Source organism: Archocentrus centrarchus, chromosome 1 (assembly GCF_007364275.1).
Source record: "Archocentrus centrarchus isolate MPI-CPG fArcCen1 chromosome 1, fArcCen1, whole genome shotgun sequence".
NCBI lineage: Eukaryota > Metazoa > Chordata > Actinopteri > Cichliformes > Cichlidae > Archocentrus > Archocentrus centrarchus.
The window spans coordinates 9,072,992-9,092,809 of NC_044346.1; the positions used below are offsets into that span (position 1 = coordinate 9,072,992).

The window sequence follows — 19,818 nt, forward strand, 5'->3', positions numbered from 1 at the left end:
AACTGGAGTGGATTTATGGTCATCATTCTCGGAGGTGTTCTCAAATGATTTCCATAATGTAATACTAATTAATCATGCATATTGTTACTGCCTGTTTCACTATAGTTGTTTGTGTTTATATAACAAAACAGAAAATTTCTGCTATAATAATATTGCAGTTTTCAACATAAGTTTACAGTTAATTGTGGATTTAAAATTTGATTGGTTACTCAAAAATATTCAAATATAGAGACTAGTTTGGGACACAGAACAAAAGTGTAAAGCATTGCCTTTACTTTATTTCCTTGGTGGTGTTGCTTGTATTAACAGTTATGGCAGCTGCTCAATGTCATAGTTGCATATTGATCATATTAACCAAACCATTAAAGCATTATTACCTTGGTAAGACAGTTGACGATTTTTTAAATCGTCTTTAATATTCTGCTGCCCACTTGCTTGGGTTTCGCTTGTAAATGTAGCTTTTTATCTGAGAAATGAAACATTTTCAAGCACTTTTACTGTTTCTACTGTAGGTTAACATGCTGTACAGGGACCTGGTGGGAGAATCAATTTCCCAGTTTCGTGACTACCTCTCCAGACGCAGAAGCTTAACGGGCCTGCTACTTTCATATATGTTTACTGCTGAGGTTTGATGAAGCAGGTGGAGAAAAGTCAAAGAATGATCACTGCCAGCTCATCATTTCCATGCAAGGAGCCTGCTTTGATTTTTTAATTATTTATAATCTTGAACCAAATGTTAGATATGACTGATGGGCTGCAGACCTGGAGGGTGCAACATAACTTTCACCCAAGGATCCCAGGATAGAGCCCATCCCCACCGAGACCCTGGGTGGATCAATGGTGAAAATGAAGACTGATAATCAATATGGATATTAAATAATAATCCACTTATTATGCAATTTCCAACATATTTGTTGGATTCAGCAAGAGTAATATTGATGACATTTAGAGTCTGAATTATTAACCCTAACCCTAGCTCAGCATACAGTCACGCCCTGGACTGCCAGTATTATTAGTCTGAGAAGGAGAGTCGTTCTGGTCGCAGTTTTGATTATAAAATAAAAGGGAAAATATAAACAAACAAAAAGCTTAACGTTGTGAAGACTTGGAAGAACAATGTGACACTGATGAGAGGATTAGGCTCATTATTTATGATGACAGACCAGTAATTCATGTTCTATTGTAAATTGTCATTTTTTGGTATGCTTATGGTCACCACCTCTAATCCAGTTTTATATGTAAAAACAATAAAAATTGTACATGAATTTGACTGATAGTATTATCAATAGCATAAGAGCACAACACAGATCAAAATGAAACAGAAATTTAAATAAACAGAAATCAAAAAAGTCATGTGGAACAAAGGGAAACAGGTGAGGTTACACACTGACTCACAATCAGTTCCAAAGCAGAGAAAACCAACAAAGATCACAAACTAAATCAGGAAATGACTTCAACATTAAAAAACATCTCATACATGCACAAAACCATGCTGTACAGGTACAATATGGTAAGTGTTAACAGTCAAAGGCTGGACTACTAAAAGCTTTTATAAAGTCACTGAGTCATCAGTGATTAAAATGAGTGTTTTCTTATGTGCAGTGAGTGTGGCCTGTAAAAATTAAATAACACAAACTGAGTTTGGTGAATTGAAATGACGACAAAAGAATTAACGACAAAAGACACAAACATGCTCATAATATTCATTAATAATCAGGAAGCAGCAAAACAGTCGTGGTCAGACTTTTACAGTCGTAGCTGCTCTCACTGTCATCTTCATAATCGCTGTGATCGATGCAGGACATCAGTCCCTCCTCTCTGAAGACCCCTTGAAACGTTACCTTTGACCTTCAGGGGAGTAAAGGAAGCAGAGGTTCAGGCCTGTTACCATGTGGTTACTAAAATGAGTGCAGGCAGCAGCCAGGCAGTTAGAAAGTAGATGTTTCGAGTGACTGCTGTATGGTTCCTATGGTTAGGTTATTATACTTATCAATACTACATTTATTAAAGCACACAGACCGACAGAGAACAGATGCTGATTGGTGCAGGAACACGCTCACCTGTGGAGCCCACTGAAGCTGCTGTTTTCTCTTGTTGGCTGTCTCAGTCTGCTGTTGAAGCTGGCGCCTGTTTGGACAGTCTGATGCTGAGATCCTGCCCATCTGAGTCTGAAAACACACAGCAGTGATTAGTTTGTATTATGGTCAAAGTTGGATCTTCATTTTTGTCCTTCTTGTGAGGCTAAAACAGTTCAGACTGTCTCTCTGACAGGATCTCATTTGAAAGTGGTGACAGGGTTATCGACTGACCCACATCACTTTACCTGGATGTTTTTTTCTTAAGCTGCAGGCAGACTGCCCTCTGCCTTGATTCACTTCTAACTCTACAGACCAGATGGCCTCTGAGGTCACAGTCAGCATCTGTAGCAGGAAACAGGAAGTTCAGCTCAGATTCTTCCATCTCTTTCTCCATGTTTATATGAACACAGATGGGCAGCAGGTAATAATATTAAAGATTTACACACTTATTAGACAACAGTAACAGGTATTGCTTGGTTAGTGTGTTATTCAACGATTCAGATGTTAGCAGCCTGTAAGTGCTGTGCTTCACCTGCAGTGCAGAAGAACATCAGTCAGCAAGTCCAGACAGTGAGATGGAGTCATCTCCTCTGTGACTCCTGCAGTTCTTCAGGGGAAGCACCACAGTCTCTCCATGTTGTCACCATCTGTGAGCCCAAACCCCTCAAACTGTCTGCTGCTCTGCTTCCTCTTGGATTAAAGCTCTTTGGAGAAAATCACACGCAGAGGTGAAGAACATTATATTACTAAATATTAGAGCTCAACTTTAGATAACTTTAGATCTTCATTCCAACAGTAGAACAAACAGACAGGAGATCAGAGGACTGGTGGCAGCATTTCATAATCATGGACAGTGAGATGTTGGATGGTGTAGCAGCTCCTGATTCTGAATGAATACAGTATGATATCATTTTCTTTCAGGCCCCTCTTCTGTGGAACCAGCTGCCAGTCTGGATTCAGGAGACAGACACCCTCTCTGTTTTTAAGATTAGCTTTAAAACTTTCCTTTTTGATAAAGCTTATAGTTGGGGGTGGATCAGGTGACCCTGACCCACCCCCCCTTGTTACACTACTATAGGCCTGGGGTGTTGGGAACGTCCCCTGATGCACTGAGCTTTTTTCTCCACTTCCCACTTTTCACTCATCATGTGTCTGTACCCACAGCTACCAGCATTAACTGTGTTTGTTTTTCTACAGATTGCTCAAGCAGTAACTCATAATATTTTTAAGAATTGTCTCAACCGTAACAAGCTTATGATACTTTGAATATTAAAAATAGTAATGCTCTCACTAAGCTATGTACCTAATTACCCATATTCATGACTTATGTAAGGGTGATGCTTGGAGCTAAAAGGACAGGACTGCAGGGATTCCTTCTTCCTGAGCTTTGCTTCCTCACAAGACCAAAGGTGGCAGCCCGGGTCACCATCATATCACCGTCCACCTGAGAAAGAAACATGTACAGTAATGCGGGCTTTGTTGTCTGATCCTGCAAAAAGACCGAGGTCAGAAAAGCCCAGAGAACACAGATACACAGGCTACAACATTCATACTCCAATATTAATTCTTCATAAATGAAGAGCACCAGGTTGACACAATCATACTATTACTAGATATCACATTACTGTGTATGAATGAATAATAAACAAGGAACAAACTTTGGAGATGCTGAGCATCAAACTGCAGACCAGCATCTACTAAACATCTTTGTTGAAGGAGCCCATCAGAGATCTGTAGAGTGTGTTAGCCTGTGGTATAAGCAGCAGCCACTGAAATATCGCTGTTTTTTAACAGTCCTGATGTGCACCCTCTAAACCACTGTTCACACACCTGAATAAAAAAAATAAAATGTTGACATGTACAGCTACCAAATTTACCTAACCATAAAAATACTGGTGTTAAGACAGAGACACAACAAAGAGAAGTGGGAAAAGTCCAATTCAGCACAGACACACAGACAGAGATGAACTCTGCGTTTGTTTAAAGCTGAGGACAGTGAATCAGATATTGAATATAGATGCACTGAAGCTAATTCAAATATTCATTTGGAATCTGTGGCTGAAAATAATCATTTTATGTAACTAGTAAGTCTAGAAGCTCATATTTCTGTCATAACATTGTTTAAATCAGGGGTGTCCAAGCTTGCGGGCCGCTTCCGGCCCCCCACTTCCGGTCCGCGAATTGATGTCAAAAATAACATACAATTTGGCCCTTTAAGTTACTTTTTTGACATTTCGCCTTCCCCTCCAATTAAGAGGGTTAAGCGCAATGTCAAAAAAGCAACATAAGGGCCAAAGTTTGGACACCCCATAGGCTGTGCGATATCCGCTAACATTTGCACAGACACTTTACCTAGCGCCTCAAAAACGGCAAAACCCGCAATAATTTCTACAAATGCATCTCAGAGTTGGGATATCAGCGCTCTCTTACAACACATCAATCTAATTTCAAGTGCTTATTGAACTCACTGTCTTAATAATATCACTATATAAACGCTGTCCATTGAAATCCTCTTACCTGAACACTGCCGCATCCGCCGGAAGTCAGCGAGCATGGATTCTGTAGTCCTTCATACCCTCTCGACTGACTACGAGGTGGAGACGGCCCTTGCTGGCCCATATCCACGGGCCTGAAAAACGCTAATAAAGTCAGTAATGACCTGATAACATCCGAAGCGGGTGAACTGGCAGTCATGCAATTTACCTGGAGAGCAGCGGGAATACGCGTCACCACGGTCACGGCCGATGGGGGTCATGGGTACTGTAGTTCTTTATTTATTCATCGTTAGACGCGGGTTCAGGCTAAATAAAAGTGGTCACACCAAATACTGACTTTCAAGCTCAATATCTTGGAATAATTTTTGATTCAAATCTGAACTCTGAGGCAAACTGTGTGCAAAAAAAAAAAAAAAAAAAGGCATTTGTCACATTTTTTTAACACATTAACAAAGCCAGGATAATTGTTATTATGCTTTTATTGAGATTTTTAGGTCCTTTTTGTCTGTGCCACGGTTTGAATATGAATCTGTAAGGAACAGGAACTCTTTTAATCAAATTGTTGAGCTGAACTCAGCATCCCTCTCAGTCAGACAGAGCAGCTGGCTGGTTCAGTTTCCTCTTTCTGGATGAAGGCATGTAGTCCCAAAGTGCAGAAAATCAAAGTATAAAAAATATTTGGTTCCCTGAGCCATCACTCAGATGATAACTGACATGATGTATTTTCTTATTTGTTTATTAAGTTGTGCGCCTGTTATGCTCACCTGTTTGTTTTGAAAATGTGAGCATGGATAACTTACCACCTGCATACCAAATCTAACAACAGGTATAAATAAAGGAACCTGATACCACAAATTTTCTAAAATGATACATAAAAGCAGACCAGACCTTGAATCATTTACAGATTTATTTGAACCATTACCTTGTTTATGATATTTGGAAAATGGACAGAATGTGATTTTATAAAGAGATCAAATGTGAAGCATGTAAAAATAAAACCCTGGCCCTGAGATATTTGTTGGTGCAACACTGATAAATCTACAGTGCTAGGACTGCTTTGAGCTAGCAGCCACAGAAGTTCGCTGGTCTGCCTGATCGACCAACACCTGGACAGTCTGGGCCAGCCGGCTCAGGCCCTCATCCTCCATGATGAGCTGAGGGGAACACAAAGAATCCTGGGAGGGGATGGAGAAAGGAGGAAGTAGATCCAAGTAAGGAAAATACATTTTTGAGTTTTCACCAAGAAGCAGTCACTTACTAATATATATAAAATATTACCAAAACAACTAGGTATCTCCAGTTTTAAAACTTATTTTAATAATATTGCATTTTAATAACTAAAATAGAAACATAAGTCTAAGCTTGGAAATATAGCTTATTATTAAAAGTCTGCTCCATCAGGACTATGATTGTAGATCGATCAGATTTGAATGGCTGTACTAGTAGCACAAGAAACTTCTTCTTAAACATATTGTGGTGTGTTACAATTTTCCACTTGAAGTCTGTGAGAAAAATTCCAATGTAGCCAATTAGACATAACTACGAATGGAAAAAATCCAGGGCCTTTAGTCAGAGTAGCCAAACAAGTAAATGTTTTCTGACTAGGTTTTCTACGTTTGATATAGTACAATTTTCATTTTTGTAATAAATATATCAAATCTACAGCAATAGACAGCAGTGACTACAAGTAACAGTTACAGTACATACATATGTATGTATGTCCACACATGCACACCTGACAGTTGTGCAGCTGTATGGAGCTCACAACTCCTGAATCTGTGTAACAAAAGACCTAACAAAACAAAAATGTTCTCTAGTAAGAAATGGCACCGATCATTTCTGAAGCTACAATTTTGGAGTTATTAAACAGCCTTCTGTTTGGTGATTACAAAATACTTACCAAAGAGCTGTAACAAAAAAATTCAAGCCCAGTCAGGCTTAATTGGCGATTCTAAACTGCCCACAGGTGTGAATGTGAGTATGAATGGTTGTGTGTCTCTCTCTGTGTTAGCCCTGCGACAGGCTGGCAACCTGTCCAGGGTGTACGCTGCCTCTCACGTAATGCCAGCTGGGATAGGCTCCAGTCCTTCCCAGACCCTGAATTGGACAAGCAGAAGAAAATGGATCCATCTATATTATACGCTATTCCCACAAGCTTAAAAAAAAATCAAGTTTGTCATAAAATACATTGTGCTGGTCTTTGCAAAAACAATATTAAACCTGTTTAGCATATCCAGGTAAATCTTCAAGTGGGATGGAGGGTTTTAATGATTTGACCACGCTCCTGAAATCCCAAGCAAAGTAGTGTTTAGAACTTTTATTGTTCAATATAACATGTCCCACACATTTAGACAGAGGCAGCACATGGCAAAATTAATCATCTACATGGCTTCAAATTACTGCCTTTTGTATCACAGACTTGGAGGATATGGTACCTTTAATCTTAAATTGCTTTATGGCCACTGTAACAAAAATATTCAACCCAATATCCACACACTATAAGTCTGATAACAAATACTGCATGAAAATGTAACCATAGAGTCATTTATTATAATGAATGTGAGTGCACTATTCCAGTGGCTCAAAGACAGGTAATGAGCGACAGAGCTGAGTAAATGTAATCTCTAACATGTAGAATTTAAGCATTTTCCAAGACTTTTCGCAAATTAGTGAAAATGTGTTTGGCTGCTGTTATTTGCAGAACGTCACTTGGTGTAGGTCTTTTTAGTGATCTGTCCACACTTTTCAGGGAGTTACTTGTTTTTTTATGTTAATAATTTTTGTGTAAACTAGGGATGATCCTGGAGGCAAATTTACTACTTGATTAAATGGGAGATCAAAAAAAAAAAAAAAAAACAGACCAGTTTGCCAATCTCAAAGTGAGAAAACACTTACGACAGTCAAAACTTTGCTTAATCTAGTGGACGCACATATACTGCTTATGGATCTGAAAGCCATTTAAAACAGCTAATCACATTCTTTAGTAGTTAAAAGGTATTTTAATGCAGCTGTGTGATACTGAGCCGTGCACAGCACTGCACACACACGTTAGTGTACAAGATTAGTTTACCAAGTGTGGCTAACGTTAGCACTGCTAAGACAGTTTACACTGCCACTGACTATGTGCAGCCGTTTGTTTTTAAGATCAAAATGCTACCAGACCACATTGATTAGTGCGTCTGTCATCTGCTTGTTTTTCACATTGCTTGCTTTCAGGTTCTTGTCACAGAAAGAAAGAGAGGAGTGCTGCTGGGGTTGCACTCCTGCGTAACATCTTAGAACAGTTTACTGGCATTGTACATTAATAAAATATTAATATTTTACTTATCACACTAACATTTATTGTGATGACTAGCACCCAGTGGACTAGTGCTGCCCATCTTTAGTGTGAACCACCACACAAAAGTTTTAATGAAGTTTTAGTCACGGAGGTAGTCCCTTACTTCCACATCATCTAGTTTATGTTTTACTGTCCGAAGTCTTAATAATACTACTGGTAGCCTTTTATAAATACATCATCCATCTTTCTTGTCTGTTATGCACATGTTAATTGGAGAGTTATCGTCGCTTTGTGAAAAGTCATCATTCCTCACAGACTGCTCCTCAGTCTGAATCTGCTCGTGCTTTCGTCTGTGGAGCCTCAGGCTTTGTGAGCGGCTGAAGCCTCTCCCGCATATGTCGCAGCCATATGGCCTCTCTCCTGTGTGTAGCCTGAAGTGGTTCTTCAGGCTTGAAGCTCGTGTGAAACTCTTTTCACACTCAGGACAGTCAAACTTCTCCCCTAAGTGGATTTTCTCATGTTCCCTCAAACGACCAGACTGGTTGAAACTCCTGTCGCACTTGGAGCAGTGGTAGGGCCTTTCTCCTGTGTGCGTGAGCCGATGTCTGTTCATGGCCCCCGAGTGAGCAAAGCTCTTCCCGCAGTCCGGGCAGGAAAACGGTTTCTCTCCTGTGTGAACTTTATAGTGACCTTTCAGTTGACCTTTCTGGGTAAACTGTTTCCCGCATAGAGTGCAACGATACGGTTTCTCTCCAGAGTGAATTCGCATGTGGATCTGAAGTGCAGACATCTTGTGGCAGTCTCTTCCACAGAGGCCACAGCAGTAAGAGCTCTTTGGTACATTGTTATTTGACTGTTCCCGCACTGGCAATGCTTGAGGGTGTTCTTTTTCACTGTCTGCAACACAATCAGGATCTTTTCCAGACACTGTGGAAACATAAATGTGAAGAGCTGAAACAAGTCATTTAAAAACACCAATGTCCAAAAACAACAAATATAATACAAAATAACAAATAAATATAATACAACAAATAAACTTTTCACCTGTGGAGACATTACTCACTATACTAGAAAAGCAAGTGATCCATGTGTACTTGTGTGCAAGAAGTTTCATTGAGACAACTTTTTAACTAGTAAAAGAAGAGTTGCACCAAATATTTAAGCTGATTAAAAACAAGCAGCAGGACTTTACTTGCCACAATTATATCACTTGATCAGGCTCCAGTCACACAGATCTAGAGACCATTCAATGACCAACTGGCAACCACCGGCTGCAAAGGAAAATACATGCTGGAGGTTGCTGGCAGTCACTAGCATGAAATCGGTCACAAGAAAGTATACAGTGCTGCACCCAAACCCTCCTGCAATTGCTTTGGTCACTAGCAAATTGCCATGGTTGCCCATAGTTCGCATAGAAGACACCGACTTTTTTGCAAACGCTTGCAAACTACTCAACACGCTGTAGTGAAACTGTAAAATGTGCAACACAAACTGGAAATGGAAAACAATCGCCTTCAAAGAAAAATTTGCATCTTTTGAAATCCATTGGTCACAGTGGTAAGGCACAACTTTGAAGGCAAATGTCCTCTGTTTCCAGTTTACATTGCACCTTTTCAAGTTTACCTACAGATTGTAAATTAAATGACAAGTGTTTGCAGATAAGTCTGCATTGTCCATCCAAATTACAAGCAACTGCAGCAATCTGCTAGTGACCAAAGCAATCACAATATGGTTTTTGGTGCAGCACTTTCCTTGTGACCCATTTCGCACAACAACCAGTTGGAGAATAGACACTCTTCTCTATCGACTGGAGGTTGCCAGGGGGTCACCAACCAGTCTGCGTGACTGAGGCCTTAGCTATGTTTACCCTAACAACAGAAGTGACAAGTGATAGCTTTTCATTTTAATGCCCAGTATATGGTCAGTATAGTTGTATTGCATGCCATATGTAATGGCACCACAGACCCATCAGCTTCAAGCTAGACATCTCAGTGGAAAAAGATGGTATCCATTTGAATCAAACCATCTGAATCAAACACTAGACTAAGCCACTAGATACTGGTAAAGTGTGTTGCAGTACAAATTTGGTGCAGGAAACTGCATCTGTCATTCAGTATTTCTAAGACATAAACAAAATTGTATTTAAATGAATTACACCTAACAAGTTTCTTGTTAATGTGGAAAATTACATTTCTGGTTTGAGATGTTTGCTGCATTACAAAAAAAACCCCCAAAAAAAACAGGCTGTCATCCAACAGCCTTCACCAATCAAAGTTAAAGCCCAGATAAATTATGTACAATATGAACCTATAAATATCTTTTTGTCACTGCTACATAATGTTACTTAATGCTACTTTAAATCTGGGAGAAAGAACATATTCTTGCCCAGCCGGTTTAGTTAACCTAATATTAACTGAAACTGCACCCCAGTTACTGGCAACCAATTAGCAGTAGCATCTGCTCTCATGTATTCTCCTTACTGTTGAGAGGCTGCTCTTCTTCCTCCTTTACTGTAACACTAATTTCTGTGCTGCTTTCCTGATGCCGCTTTTCAGTTTCTTCTGGAATAGTACAGTCCTCACCAACAGGTACCTGCTCTGGAGTTTCTTCTACTGGGAAAAACAGAAAAGCAGCAACACATAAATATCAGAGATGAGCATCAAATGAATTCACACGCCTTTTAATCTACCAGACAAAAATCTAGAATGTCTTGTTTATGTACCACACAATGGTTCCTCTTCTTCCTCCTCTTTCACGATTACATTCATATGTGGGGTGGGCGCAGTGTTGTCCGGCTGGTCGACGGGTCCATTCGGGGCATTTTCACACTGAGCTGCTTTTTTAAAACCCTCTGAGGAATTATACTCAGCTGTACAAGGCACACTCTGACTGACAGACACCTAAAAATAAAAATAAAGTGAAGCAAATATAACACACAAATTCTACTTTTGAATAGCCGTGTCTTGTCACTACCTCAGAGCTGTCGTTGCTGACCAGATCTTGCTGGGAAGATTCTTCAGCTGCAGCCTGATCTAGGTCCGGGACGTCCTCTGTACCGGATTCCTTCTTGCTCTGTGTACATGAACGCTTATGGTTTCTAAGAGTTCCTGCCAGTGAGAAGTGCCTCCCACAGTCTGTGCAGGTGTACGGCTTTTCCCCAGTGTGAATCCTCATGTGCCTCCGAAGCTCTCCAGGAGCAACGAAAGACTTGTCGCACTGCGTGCAGCTGTAGGGTTTTTCTCCTGTGTGAGTACGCATATGTGTAGTCAGTGTCCACTGCTGTGCAAATGTCTTCCCACAGTCAGAGCAGTGATAAGGCGTGATGCCGGTATGGAGACGCTCGTGTCTTACAAGTGTACCTGACAAGGCAAAGCGTTTGTCACAGAATGAGCACTGGAAAGGTCTCTCTCCAGTGTGAGTCCTCTGATGATCTCTCAGCTCAGCAGCTGAGTTACAACTTTTCTCACAATCTGAACAAGGAAATTTCTTCCTCGTAAAGCCTGCGACAACCTCGGAGTGCATCGCCTCCAAGTGCGTTTTCAAGTGCCAGTGACGAGAAAAGCTCTTTAGACAGATAGAGCAGTGATAAGGCCTCTCACCGGTGTGTGTCCGCCGGTGTAGCCGGAGCTCCCCTTGACTGGCAAATCTTTTCTCACAGAAAGTGCATGGGAATGGCTTTTCGCCAGTGTGGACCCTTTCATGGATCATGAGAAGCCCCTTTTCTGGAAATCTCTTCTCACACATGGAGCACGGGAAAGGCCTCTCTCCTGAGTGAGTACGTAGGTGGCGCTGAAGCTTAGAGGCATAAGGAAAGTCTTTCCCACATACCGAGCAGCTGTGAAGACAAGGTGGTTTTTCGTTCTCACTTGGACCAAATATCTTTGAGGGAGCATCTGCAGGTACAACACCAGGGATAGCATTCACTCCTGTGGGAAAACAGAGAGAAGATTGGCAAACAAGAATCAATCAATAGTGTGCTTACAAGCACTTCGGAAATCAGGTTACATTTGAGATATTGAGAAAACCTATTTTCCCTGGTAAATTTCCCCTCAAGTGTGCTGATTTCTGTGATCAGCTATAAGTGTAACTAAATTTCTAATTCATGGGGGGTATTATAAAAGAAAAAAACAAATGTAAGGTGAACCCACTGCAAAGCAGCCTCTCCAATGAGCTCTCATCCTGCACACACATTCCAGCTCCACGTTCCTAGAACGTTGCTGCTGACGATAGTCCTCTTTCCACTCTGCAGCCTGCAGCAGATGAACCAGTTCCCCACCTGAAGCAGGTTGCGGTCAGTGTGGCCCTACAGCTGGATTTATAATCCTGCTCTATGTTACCAAGAGCAGTCCAAGACAATGGAGGAGAGACTCTCTGGAGAGGGAGCTTATTAAGAATATCAGGAACTGCAATGACAGCAACCTAGCCAGCTTTAGACACGGGGCCTATTCAAGGAAGCGTGTTCAACAAACTGAGTCTAAATGCATACTATGAGTTGACCAACTTTGAGATCGGCAACTCTGAGTTTCCCATTCCAGAACAGCTGATCAGAGTTAGTTCAATCAACTCTGAGTATGTTCATCCTGATTTAGCGCATGCGTGAGTAAGGAAAGAAAGCCATCATCAATGGAGCGCCGACACCATGATTCACCATGGCAACGGGTAAATTAAGAGTGGAGCCTCCATTTTAATCAGATGGATGGAGGATCGCATATGTCAGTTTGGAGCATGACGAGTCACTTTAATCAGCCTGACCCACTCTGTCAGCATCATAGACAGAATAAAAGTTTGTTATAAAATATATAATTTCTTTTATAATGTTTACTGTCATCATTTACAGAACTTCAATCATCATCATCAGATGAAGCTGAATCCTAATTTTACATTTGATTTATAAAATCTAATTATTCAGCTGCAGCCTGACGGACAAAATGCAGAAGACTCAAAAAGAAGATAAAAATGTGGAGAAACAGCTCAGACTGAGTTTACTGATGGACCTGTGTGTTAGTGACTCAAACAGCAGCAGACCCCGGGGGTGGAGCTGACCTCAGGTCAGTTTATTATTACATAACAACTGTTTTTGCTGCAGTTTATGACAGTTCAGTTTATGGGCATTTAATTGTTTAAATAAATATTCAGTAAAAATGGACTCTTGATGGAATAGTAACCTTACTTCATTGATTTTTTTTTTTATTGCGAATTTCATTATTTCTGCCATTACGGGATAAAAATGAGTAATGAGATTTACAGAAAATCTACTTTAATATTTCTGGTTTAAGCGTTTCTAATCTGATCCAAGATCAGCTTCACTAGTAGATGATGGCTCTCTGACAGCCACAGCAGAGATGTTTCGCTGACTTACTGTTAAAGGTCAGAGTTCAGTCATTGTTTCATATTTAGCTGAAAACATGTAGAGCAGCTTTCCAAGTCTGATTTGAATGTAAAGTTTTACCAATAAAGGCAAACATGTTCTCAGAAATGTCTCAGCTTTATAGGTTTTAAATATTTCAGTACAGTTTTGGAGGATGAGACATTTTAATTAAAGAATGCAGATCGTGTTGGGAAAATGAGGCCATTATGAACAGATCCAGACTGGATGAGCTGGGAAATGATTAGGTCATTTATTTCTTTGTTGTAACAATGCTTCTTGGCAATAAATCTTATACTGTTGGAAATTCTGTTTATTTCCCCTTAAATGGTGCCACATTTGTAAGGAAAATGCATGCAATTACCCAATCTCTGCTAATGCCAAACACCTTATTCTGCTATTGACTCTTGTTTTGAGCTTCTGGTATCCCAGGTGCTGACAATCAGGCTCGTCATCATTGGAGGGAATCTCAGTTGAGAGAGAAATGGAGATCTGCAACCAGTGGAAATCCCATATCTCCACAGTCTGGGACCGAACTCTTTCCTCCAAGATGACAACGCTCACCCCTACAGAGTAGTTAACTTATTAAATTGCCAATATGTCTTGTTTCTTCAGACTTCAATCATCCAATCTAATAAACAACAACAAACAAGTCAATAGCAGAATAAGTTTTTTGGCATTGGCAGAGCACGTTTTTCATGGGTGCAACCCACATACTCAACTCTGCTGCTCAATATACAAATGCATTTTCCTTACAAATGTGGCACCATTTATGGTGGGGGGGAAAGAAAAAAAAAAAAAAGGCTTTTCAACAGTATAAGATTTATTGCCAAGAAGCATTGTTACAACAAAGAAATAATCCACCAAACACATCTTTCATTTTGGTGTTTCTCTAACAATTTGTGTTAGTATTAGAAGCAGGCTGTGTTTTTATCAAACTAGTGGTGGATAGGAGCAGCTGCAGGACCTATAAAAATATTTTTTCTCCAGAAGTATATTAAACTGTACTTTCTTTCAAACTAAATTTGAGTGAAAGAAAGCCAAAGAGATGAGATGGAGGAGATACAGATGAGACTTCTCTGTCTAAATGGATTTTTCCCAATAAATTAGATTAGCAAATGTGCCTGAAATGGTAACTTGTCAATTTTCAGCACACTGCTGTACTGCTACTGTGTTGAATCACACTGTATAACAAAAGGAAAATAGAGGTCTCACACAGGAAATCACCACAAACCACAAAAATGTAAACTTTTACTAATCACACAGTATTTAAAACATAGCTGTTGTATTGAATTAATGTGTGCAGGGCATTTATTTTTCTTGTCACTGGTCTATTCTTTGCTGTCATTTTATTTACTCACCAAGATCTGAGAAATCAACCTCTTCACCATCAGAGTTGATCAGCCCTCCAATCTCTTGCTGATCATCTTCAGCGAGGATCACAGTTGGTCCAAAGTCCTCTGGGTTTTCAGAGCCCATCTCTCAAATATACAGCCTGGTAAAGGTGAATAACTATCAGTAAACAAACACCAAAATAAAAATTTACAGCAACTACTATATGCAGTTGGCCAAAAGCCAAAATCACACCTGTAATGTTAAACCTAAATTTAACCTAAATTTCCTGATTTGGCCCTGAATCCATCCAGTCTGCCAGACTAGTTTTATTTATTATAAATATAAATTTGCCCTAAAAAATACCAGTCAAATTTCTCTCTCTATTTTCTAGATCTGGATCAGCACATCCTGAAGAAAAGCCTAATTAGACAAAAGGCAAAAATCTCTGCCCTGCTACAATATGTTGCCAAAAGTATTCACTTGTCTGCCTTCACATGCATATGAACTTGAATGACATCCCATTTATAATCCATAGGGTTTAACATGATGTCAACCCACCCTTTGCAGCTATAACAGCTTGAACTCTTCTGGGAAGGCTTTCCATAAGGTTTAGGAGTGTGTTTATGGGAATTTTTGACCATTCTTCCAGAAGCACATTTATGAGGTCACACACTGATGTTGGATGAGAAGGCCTGGCTCGCAGTCTCCACTCTAATTCATCCCAGAGGTGTTCTGTCAGGTTGAGGTCAGGACTCTGTGCAGGCCAGTCAAGTTCTTCCACACTAAACTTGCTCATCCATGTCTTTATGACCTTGCTTTGTGCACTGATGCACAGTCATGTTGGAACAGGAAGGGGCCATCCCCAAACTGTTCCCACAAAGTTGGGAGCATGAAATTGTCCAAAATATCTTGGTATGCTGAAGCATTAACAGGGTTCTAGCCAGAAGAGAAATTTCAGCCTGGCACGTGCATCTGTGTGTGTGTGGGGTGGGGTGATTAGCATTAGCCTGCTAATGCTATTTAGCTTTCTAATGCTAAATGCTGTGCCAGCTTGCTAATTGAGTGATGGTGAATTTGGACAATATTATGTATATAATATTCTGGGATAATGGTTGGTCCTACAGGTCATTGAAGGCACCTGAATCTGACTGAACCATGTGACTTGATGACACTAGGGAGCGTGGATTCCTCTAGACCAGGGGTGGGCAATTCCAGGCCTCGAGGGCCGGTGTCCTGCAGGTTTTAGATGTGTCCCTGATCCAACACACCTGAATCAAATGGCTGAATTACCTCCTCAGTATGCAGTCAAGTTCTCCAGAGTCCTGCTAATGACTTCTATATGTGATTCAGGTGTGTTGGCTCAGGAACACATCTAAAACATGCAGGACAGGGGCCCTCGAGGCCTGGAGTTGCCCACCCCTGCTCTAGACTGTGTTACAATGCTCTGAAAATAAGATGCACATTTACCTGTAGCTACTGAGCAACACGTCAGTGTGTTATCCTTGTGAGTCTATGAAGACAAGAAACAAGACAAGCTTGAGCTCCCTTTTCCCTCTACTTCCCCCTTGGTTTCACATTGGTTGCTATTCTGCCTCGCAAAATCAAGCACGAACAGGACCGTCGCGAGATCGCATGCACATTGTGAATGAAACTGACCGTGCCCAGGGATAGATTGCAAATTGTGGTGAGATAATATTATAGTGCAGCGATCTAGCCAGAGGGGAAAAAAAACAAAAAACTGCACAGAGTGTGTGGGGTGCAAGCCTGCTTGCTAACTGCAGTGACAGAACAGTTCCAATAGTGAACCGGTGAAATTCTCAGCCGGGCCCATGGCGACCTCAGCACGGCGCAGTGCTGGGCGATCAACCACTGGCTAGAGCCCTTAATAAGAGTTACTTTCACTGGAACTAAAGGGCCGAGCCCCTCACCACAATCCCCCCTCTACCAAACTTACACTTGGCACAGTGTAGTCAGACAAGTACCGTTCTCCTGGCAAATGCCAAACCCAAATTCATCCATTGGATTGCCAGATGGAGAAGCGTGATTCGTCACTCCTGAGAACACGTCTCCGTTGCAGTGGTGTGCTTTACACCACTGCATCCAACACTTTGCATTGTGCTTGGTGATTTACCGCTTGGATGCAGCTGCTCAGACATGGAAACCCACTCCAGGAAGCTCTCTTCGCACTGTTCTTGAGCTAATCTGAAGGCCACATGAAGTTTGAAGGTCTGTAGCAACGGACTCTGCAGAAAGTTGGTGACCTCTGTGCACTATGCACCTCAGCATCCGCTGACCCCACTCTGATTTTACATGCCCTACCACTTCACGGCTGCGTTTTGCTGTTATTCCCAATGGCTTCCACTTTGTTATAATGCCACTACCAGTTGACTGAAACTTCACAACTAGATTTGTTGCACAAGTGGCATCCTTTCACAGTACCACTGGAATTCACTGAGCTCCTGAAAGTGACCCATTCTTTAACAAATGTTTGTAGAAGCAGTCTGCATGCCTAGGTGCTTGGTTTAATACACCTGTGGCCATGGAAGTGATTGGAACACCTGAATACAATGACTTGGATGGGTGAGTGAATACTTTTGGCAATACAGTCTATGACAGTTAGAAAATTTTAATATGAAGACCATAATCACACCTCTGTGAGAAAAGTGAGCCAACCTGCTAAGTCAGTGTTATAAAAATCACTTGAAATATTCAGATGCATATAGTCTAACTAACGTACAAGTTTAACTAACATACAACTCAACCACAGGCCTTTTACTAATGAGCTTTTATGCAAAGAGCTGTGTACTAAAAACATATTTCTCTGTGGATAACATATTCAGTGTTCTTGTAATTACGATTATATGTTTATCAGAATTAAGTGTGACATACTGGCGGCAGTAAATTAGATATGTATTAGGGATGCATTAATACGGCAAATCAGCCAAATATCGGCCTCAGCCAATGTCCTTGCTCACTGCGATTGGCAGATGAGATTTACTGTTGGCAGTGGCCGATGTTTATGCTATACCTTCGATTTCATGTCTGCTAAATTTTCAAAGACAGTGTGATGAAGAGCAGAAAGAGTTTAAAATAGTTTTTTTTTTTTTTTTTTTTTTTTTAAATGAAGATTTTTTTTCTCTGGCACAAAAGAGGGAATAACAGCTAAACAAAACAAAAACATTTTTGTTAGAAACTGGTCTGGGCCCAGAATTTCCCAACTGGAACATCCCTAATGATTAAACTATTGTTTCTGATACTGTCATGATTCATAATGAGTCACACATTTTATTTGAACCAAGATGTGATTTCCTCATAAGGTTATTATCAATTAATGCCACGAATAATCAACTGGGATTTACACAGTGACTGTTGCTCTTTGTATTTCTATACATTCTGCTTAACTTTAGATTTATCTATAACCGGAGCTCAATAATAAAAGCATTCTTGTCACAATCGGCCCACTACCTCCACCCTGGAAGACATTCATCGTGCTGCTCAAGGACACTTAGGCAGGTCGGATGCTTCCCTGTAGAGAAGGTTAACCGGACCCAGCCTTTAAATCTGAGCTGCCTCTCTAAGGATCTATATTACAGTGAATCTTGTGTCAAAATAATTGACCAAGCTTTAAAGCAGTCGGCATTGGGGAAACCACTAATCTTGCATCTGTGGCAACTTGAGTAGCTCGGCTAGCTCAGTAGCATTAGCTCTGCAGAACTCATCTGGCTCCATCCATGAAGTGTTGCATTAATCATGATTGAACTTAAGCAGCAGCTAACTGACTAACCTGTTGGTGTGTATATCGTAGCAATAAATATCCATCACAGCAGGAGCAGATGCACGCAGCAGTACAGACAGTTTGACCTCAGGCTGAATGATGTCTGAGTCGTGACGCGGCGGTGACCAGCGCTTTGGTCAGCCACCACCTCCATCTGCTGTTATTTTCCAGCGATCCGCTAACGTTTACGAGCTATGCTCATCTTAGCAAGCAGCTATCAGTCCCCTTAAGCTACAGCCGATATTCAGCAACAAATAACAGGTCGCACCGGTTCATCCTTGGACGTTAAAATTATACATTTGCGCAGACTTGCCCCCGGCTCCGCAAACCACGCTAACTCAGCTAGCTAACGCTTAACAACAGACAATAGACGTTTTGACCAACCTCTGCATAGACTTTCCCTCAGGTAAAAAGTAGTCGCTCGACAGAAGTTTATGGCAACGACCTGGAAATATTTCTACTTCACTCTCAGGTTCATGCTCATGTGTTCAAACAGTGTGTCAAATTAATGTCAACTAATGAGTTAAGGTAAATAAGCGTTTGATAACAACCTTTCTAGCTTTAGCTTCTAGCTTAAAGTACCGTCGGAACTTCCGGTTGGCCTTTTGGATCACAATAAAAGCCTCAGTAATAACCGCTTTTGGAGCTTTTTGTTAATGCACAGACATGCAAAACAATGATGAAATATGTTAAAACTACATAGCGGTTAGTCATTCTTAAAATAAAAAAACAAAAGGGAATTGCCTGTTAACAGATATTCGAGCACAGGTGCAACTCTTAGCATTATCCGCTGCACTGCGGTTATAAATTAATTAATATAATTAATGCAACATACAAATATTATCGCTTCTCCTGTGACGCGTTCAAATGTCTATATCTAGATGCAAAATTTTTGTACTTTTCAAGTGCAGCAAATGTCAAACATGCACTTATCGGCCATATTATTAGCTAAATGCAAACATATAATCATCCAATCACATGGAAGCACAGCATCATAATGAGGAAGAAAGGTGATTTAAGTGACTGAATGTGGCACAGTTGTTGGTGCCACATGGGCTGGTCTGAGTATCAGGAACTGCTGATCTACTGAGATTTTCCTTACATAACCATCCCTAGGGTTTACAGAGAATGATCTAAAGAAGAGACAATAACAATGAGCGGCTTTTCTCTGGTGAAAATCCCAGAGGAGAATGGCCAGACTGCTTAAAACTGCTAGGAAGGCAACAGTAACTCAACCACTCATTACAACCAAGGTATGCAGAAGAGCTCTCTGAGCACACACTTGGAATCTTGAAGCAGATATGTTACAGCAGCAGAAGACCACACTGGATGCCAACTGAGCCTACCATATGCACAGGCTCACCAAAGTTGGGCAATAGAAGATTGAAGAAACATTGCCCCATCTGCCGAGTATTGATTTTTACTGCGTCATTTTGATGGTGGGGTCAGAAGTTGGTGTAAACCACATGAAAGCATGGATCCATCCTGCT

General features: G+C 40.8%; 1 protein-coding gene and 1 long non-coding RNA gene across 10 annotated transcripts; both read right to left on the reverse strand.

Annotated features, from left to right (window-relative positions):
- Positions 1-292: 292 nt before the first annotated feature.
- On the reverse strand, positions 293-4,649 carry LOC115782680 (uncharacterized). 3 transcript variants are annotated; one of them, XR_004020173.1, is made up of 6 exons: positions 4,596-4,649; positions 3,390-3,522; positions 2,611-2,782; positions 2,324-2,420; positions 2,061-2,168; positions 293-1,848 (listed from the first exon to the last, which is right to left on the reverse strand). It is a non-coding gene; the product is annotated as an uncharacterized LOC115782680 (long non-coding RNA). The 3 variants fall into 3 exon arrangements; XR_004020170.1 differs by having other exon boundaries at positions 297-1,848; positions 3,382-3,522; XR_004020172.1 differs by lacking the exon at positions 4,596-4,649 and adding an exon at positions 3,737-4,537 and having other exon boundaries at positions 297-1,848; positions 3,382-3,522.
- A 2,220-nt stretch (positions 4,650-6,869) lies between these two features.
- Positions 6,870-18,919, reverse strand: LOC115782588 (gastrula zinc finger protein XlCGF57.1-like). Of its 7 annotated transcripts, none has more exons than XM_030732885.1 (6): positions 18,713-18,919; positions 14,580-14,713; positions 10,827-11,779; positions 10,576-10,753; positions 10,334-10,462; positions 6,870-8,780 (listed from the first exon to the last, which is right to left on the reverse strand). In XM_030732885.1, exons 2-6 carry the CDS (start codon positions 14,695-14,697, stop codon positions 8,089-8,091), a joined length of 2,070 nt encoding a protein of 689 aa, XP_030588745.1. In that variant the 5' UTR covers positions 14,698-14,713; positions 18,713-18,919; the 3' UTR covers positions 6,870-8,088. The 7 variants fall into 7 exon arrangements, with proteins under 7 accessions (XP_030588745.1, XP_030588710.1, XP_030588719.1 ...); XM_030732850.1 differs by having other exon boundaries at positions 10,334-10,465; XM_030732859.1 differs by having other exon boundaries at positions 10,334-10,465; positions 18,338-18,919.
- Between the last annotated feature and the right edge of the window lie 899 nt (positions 18,920-19,818).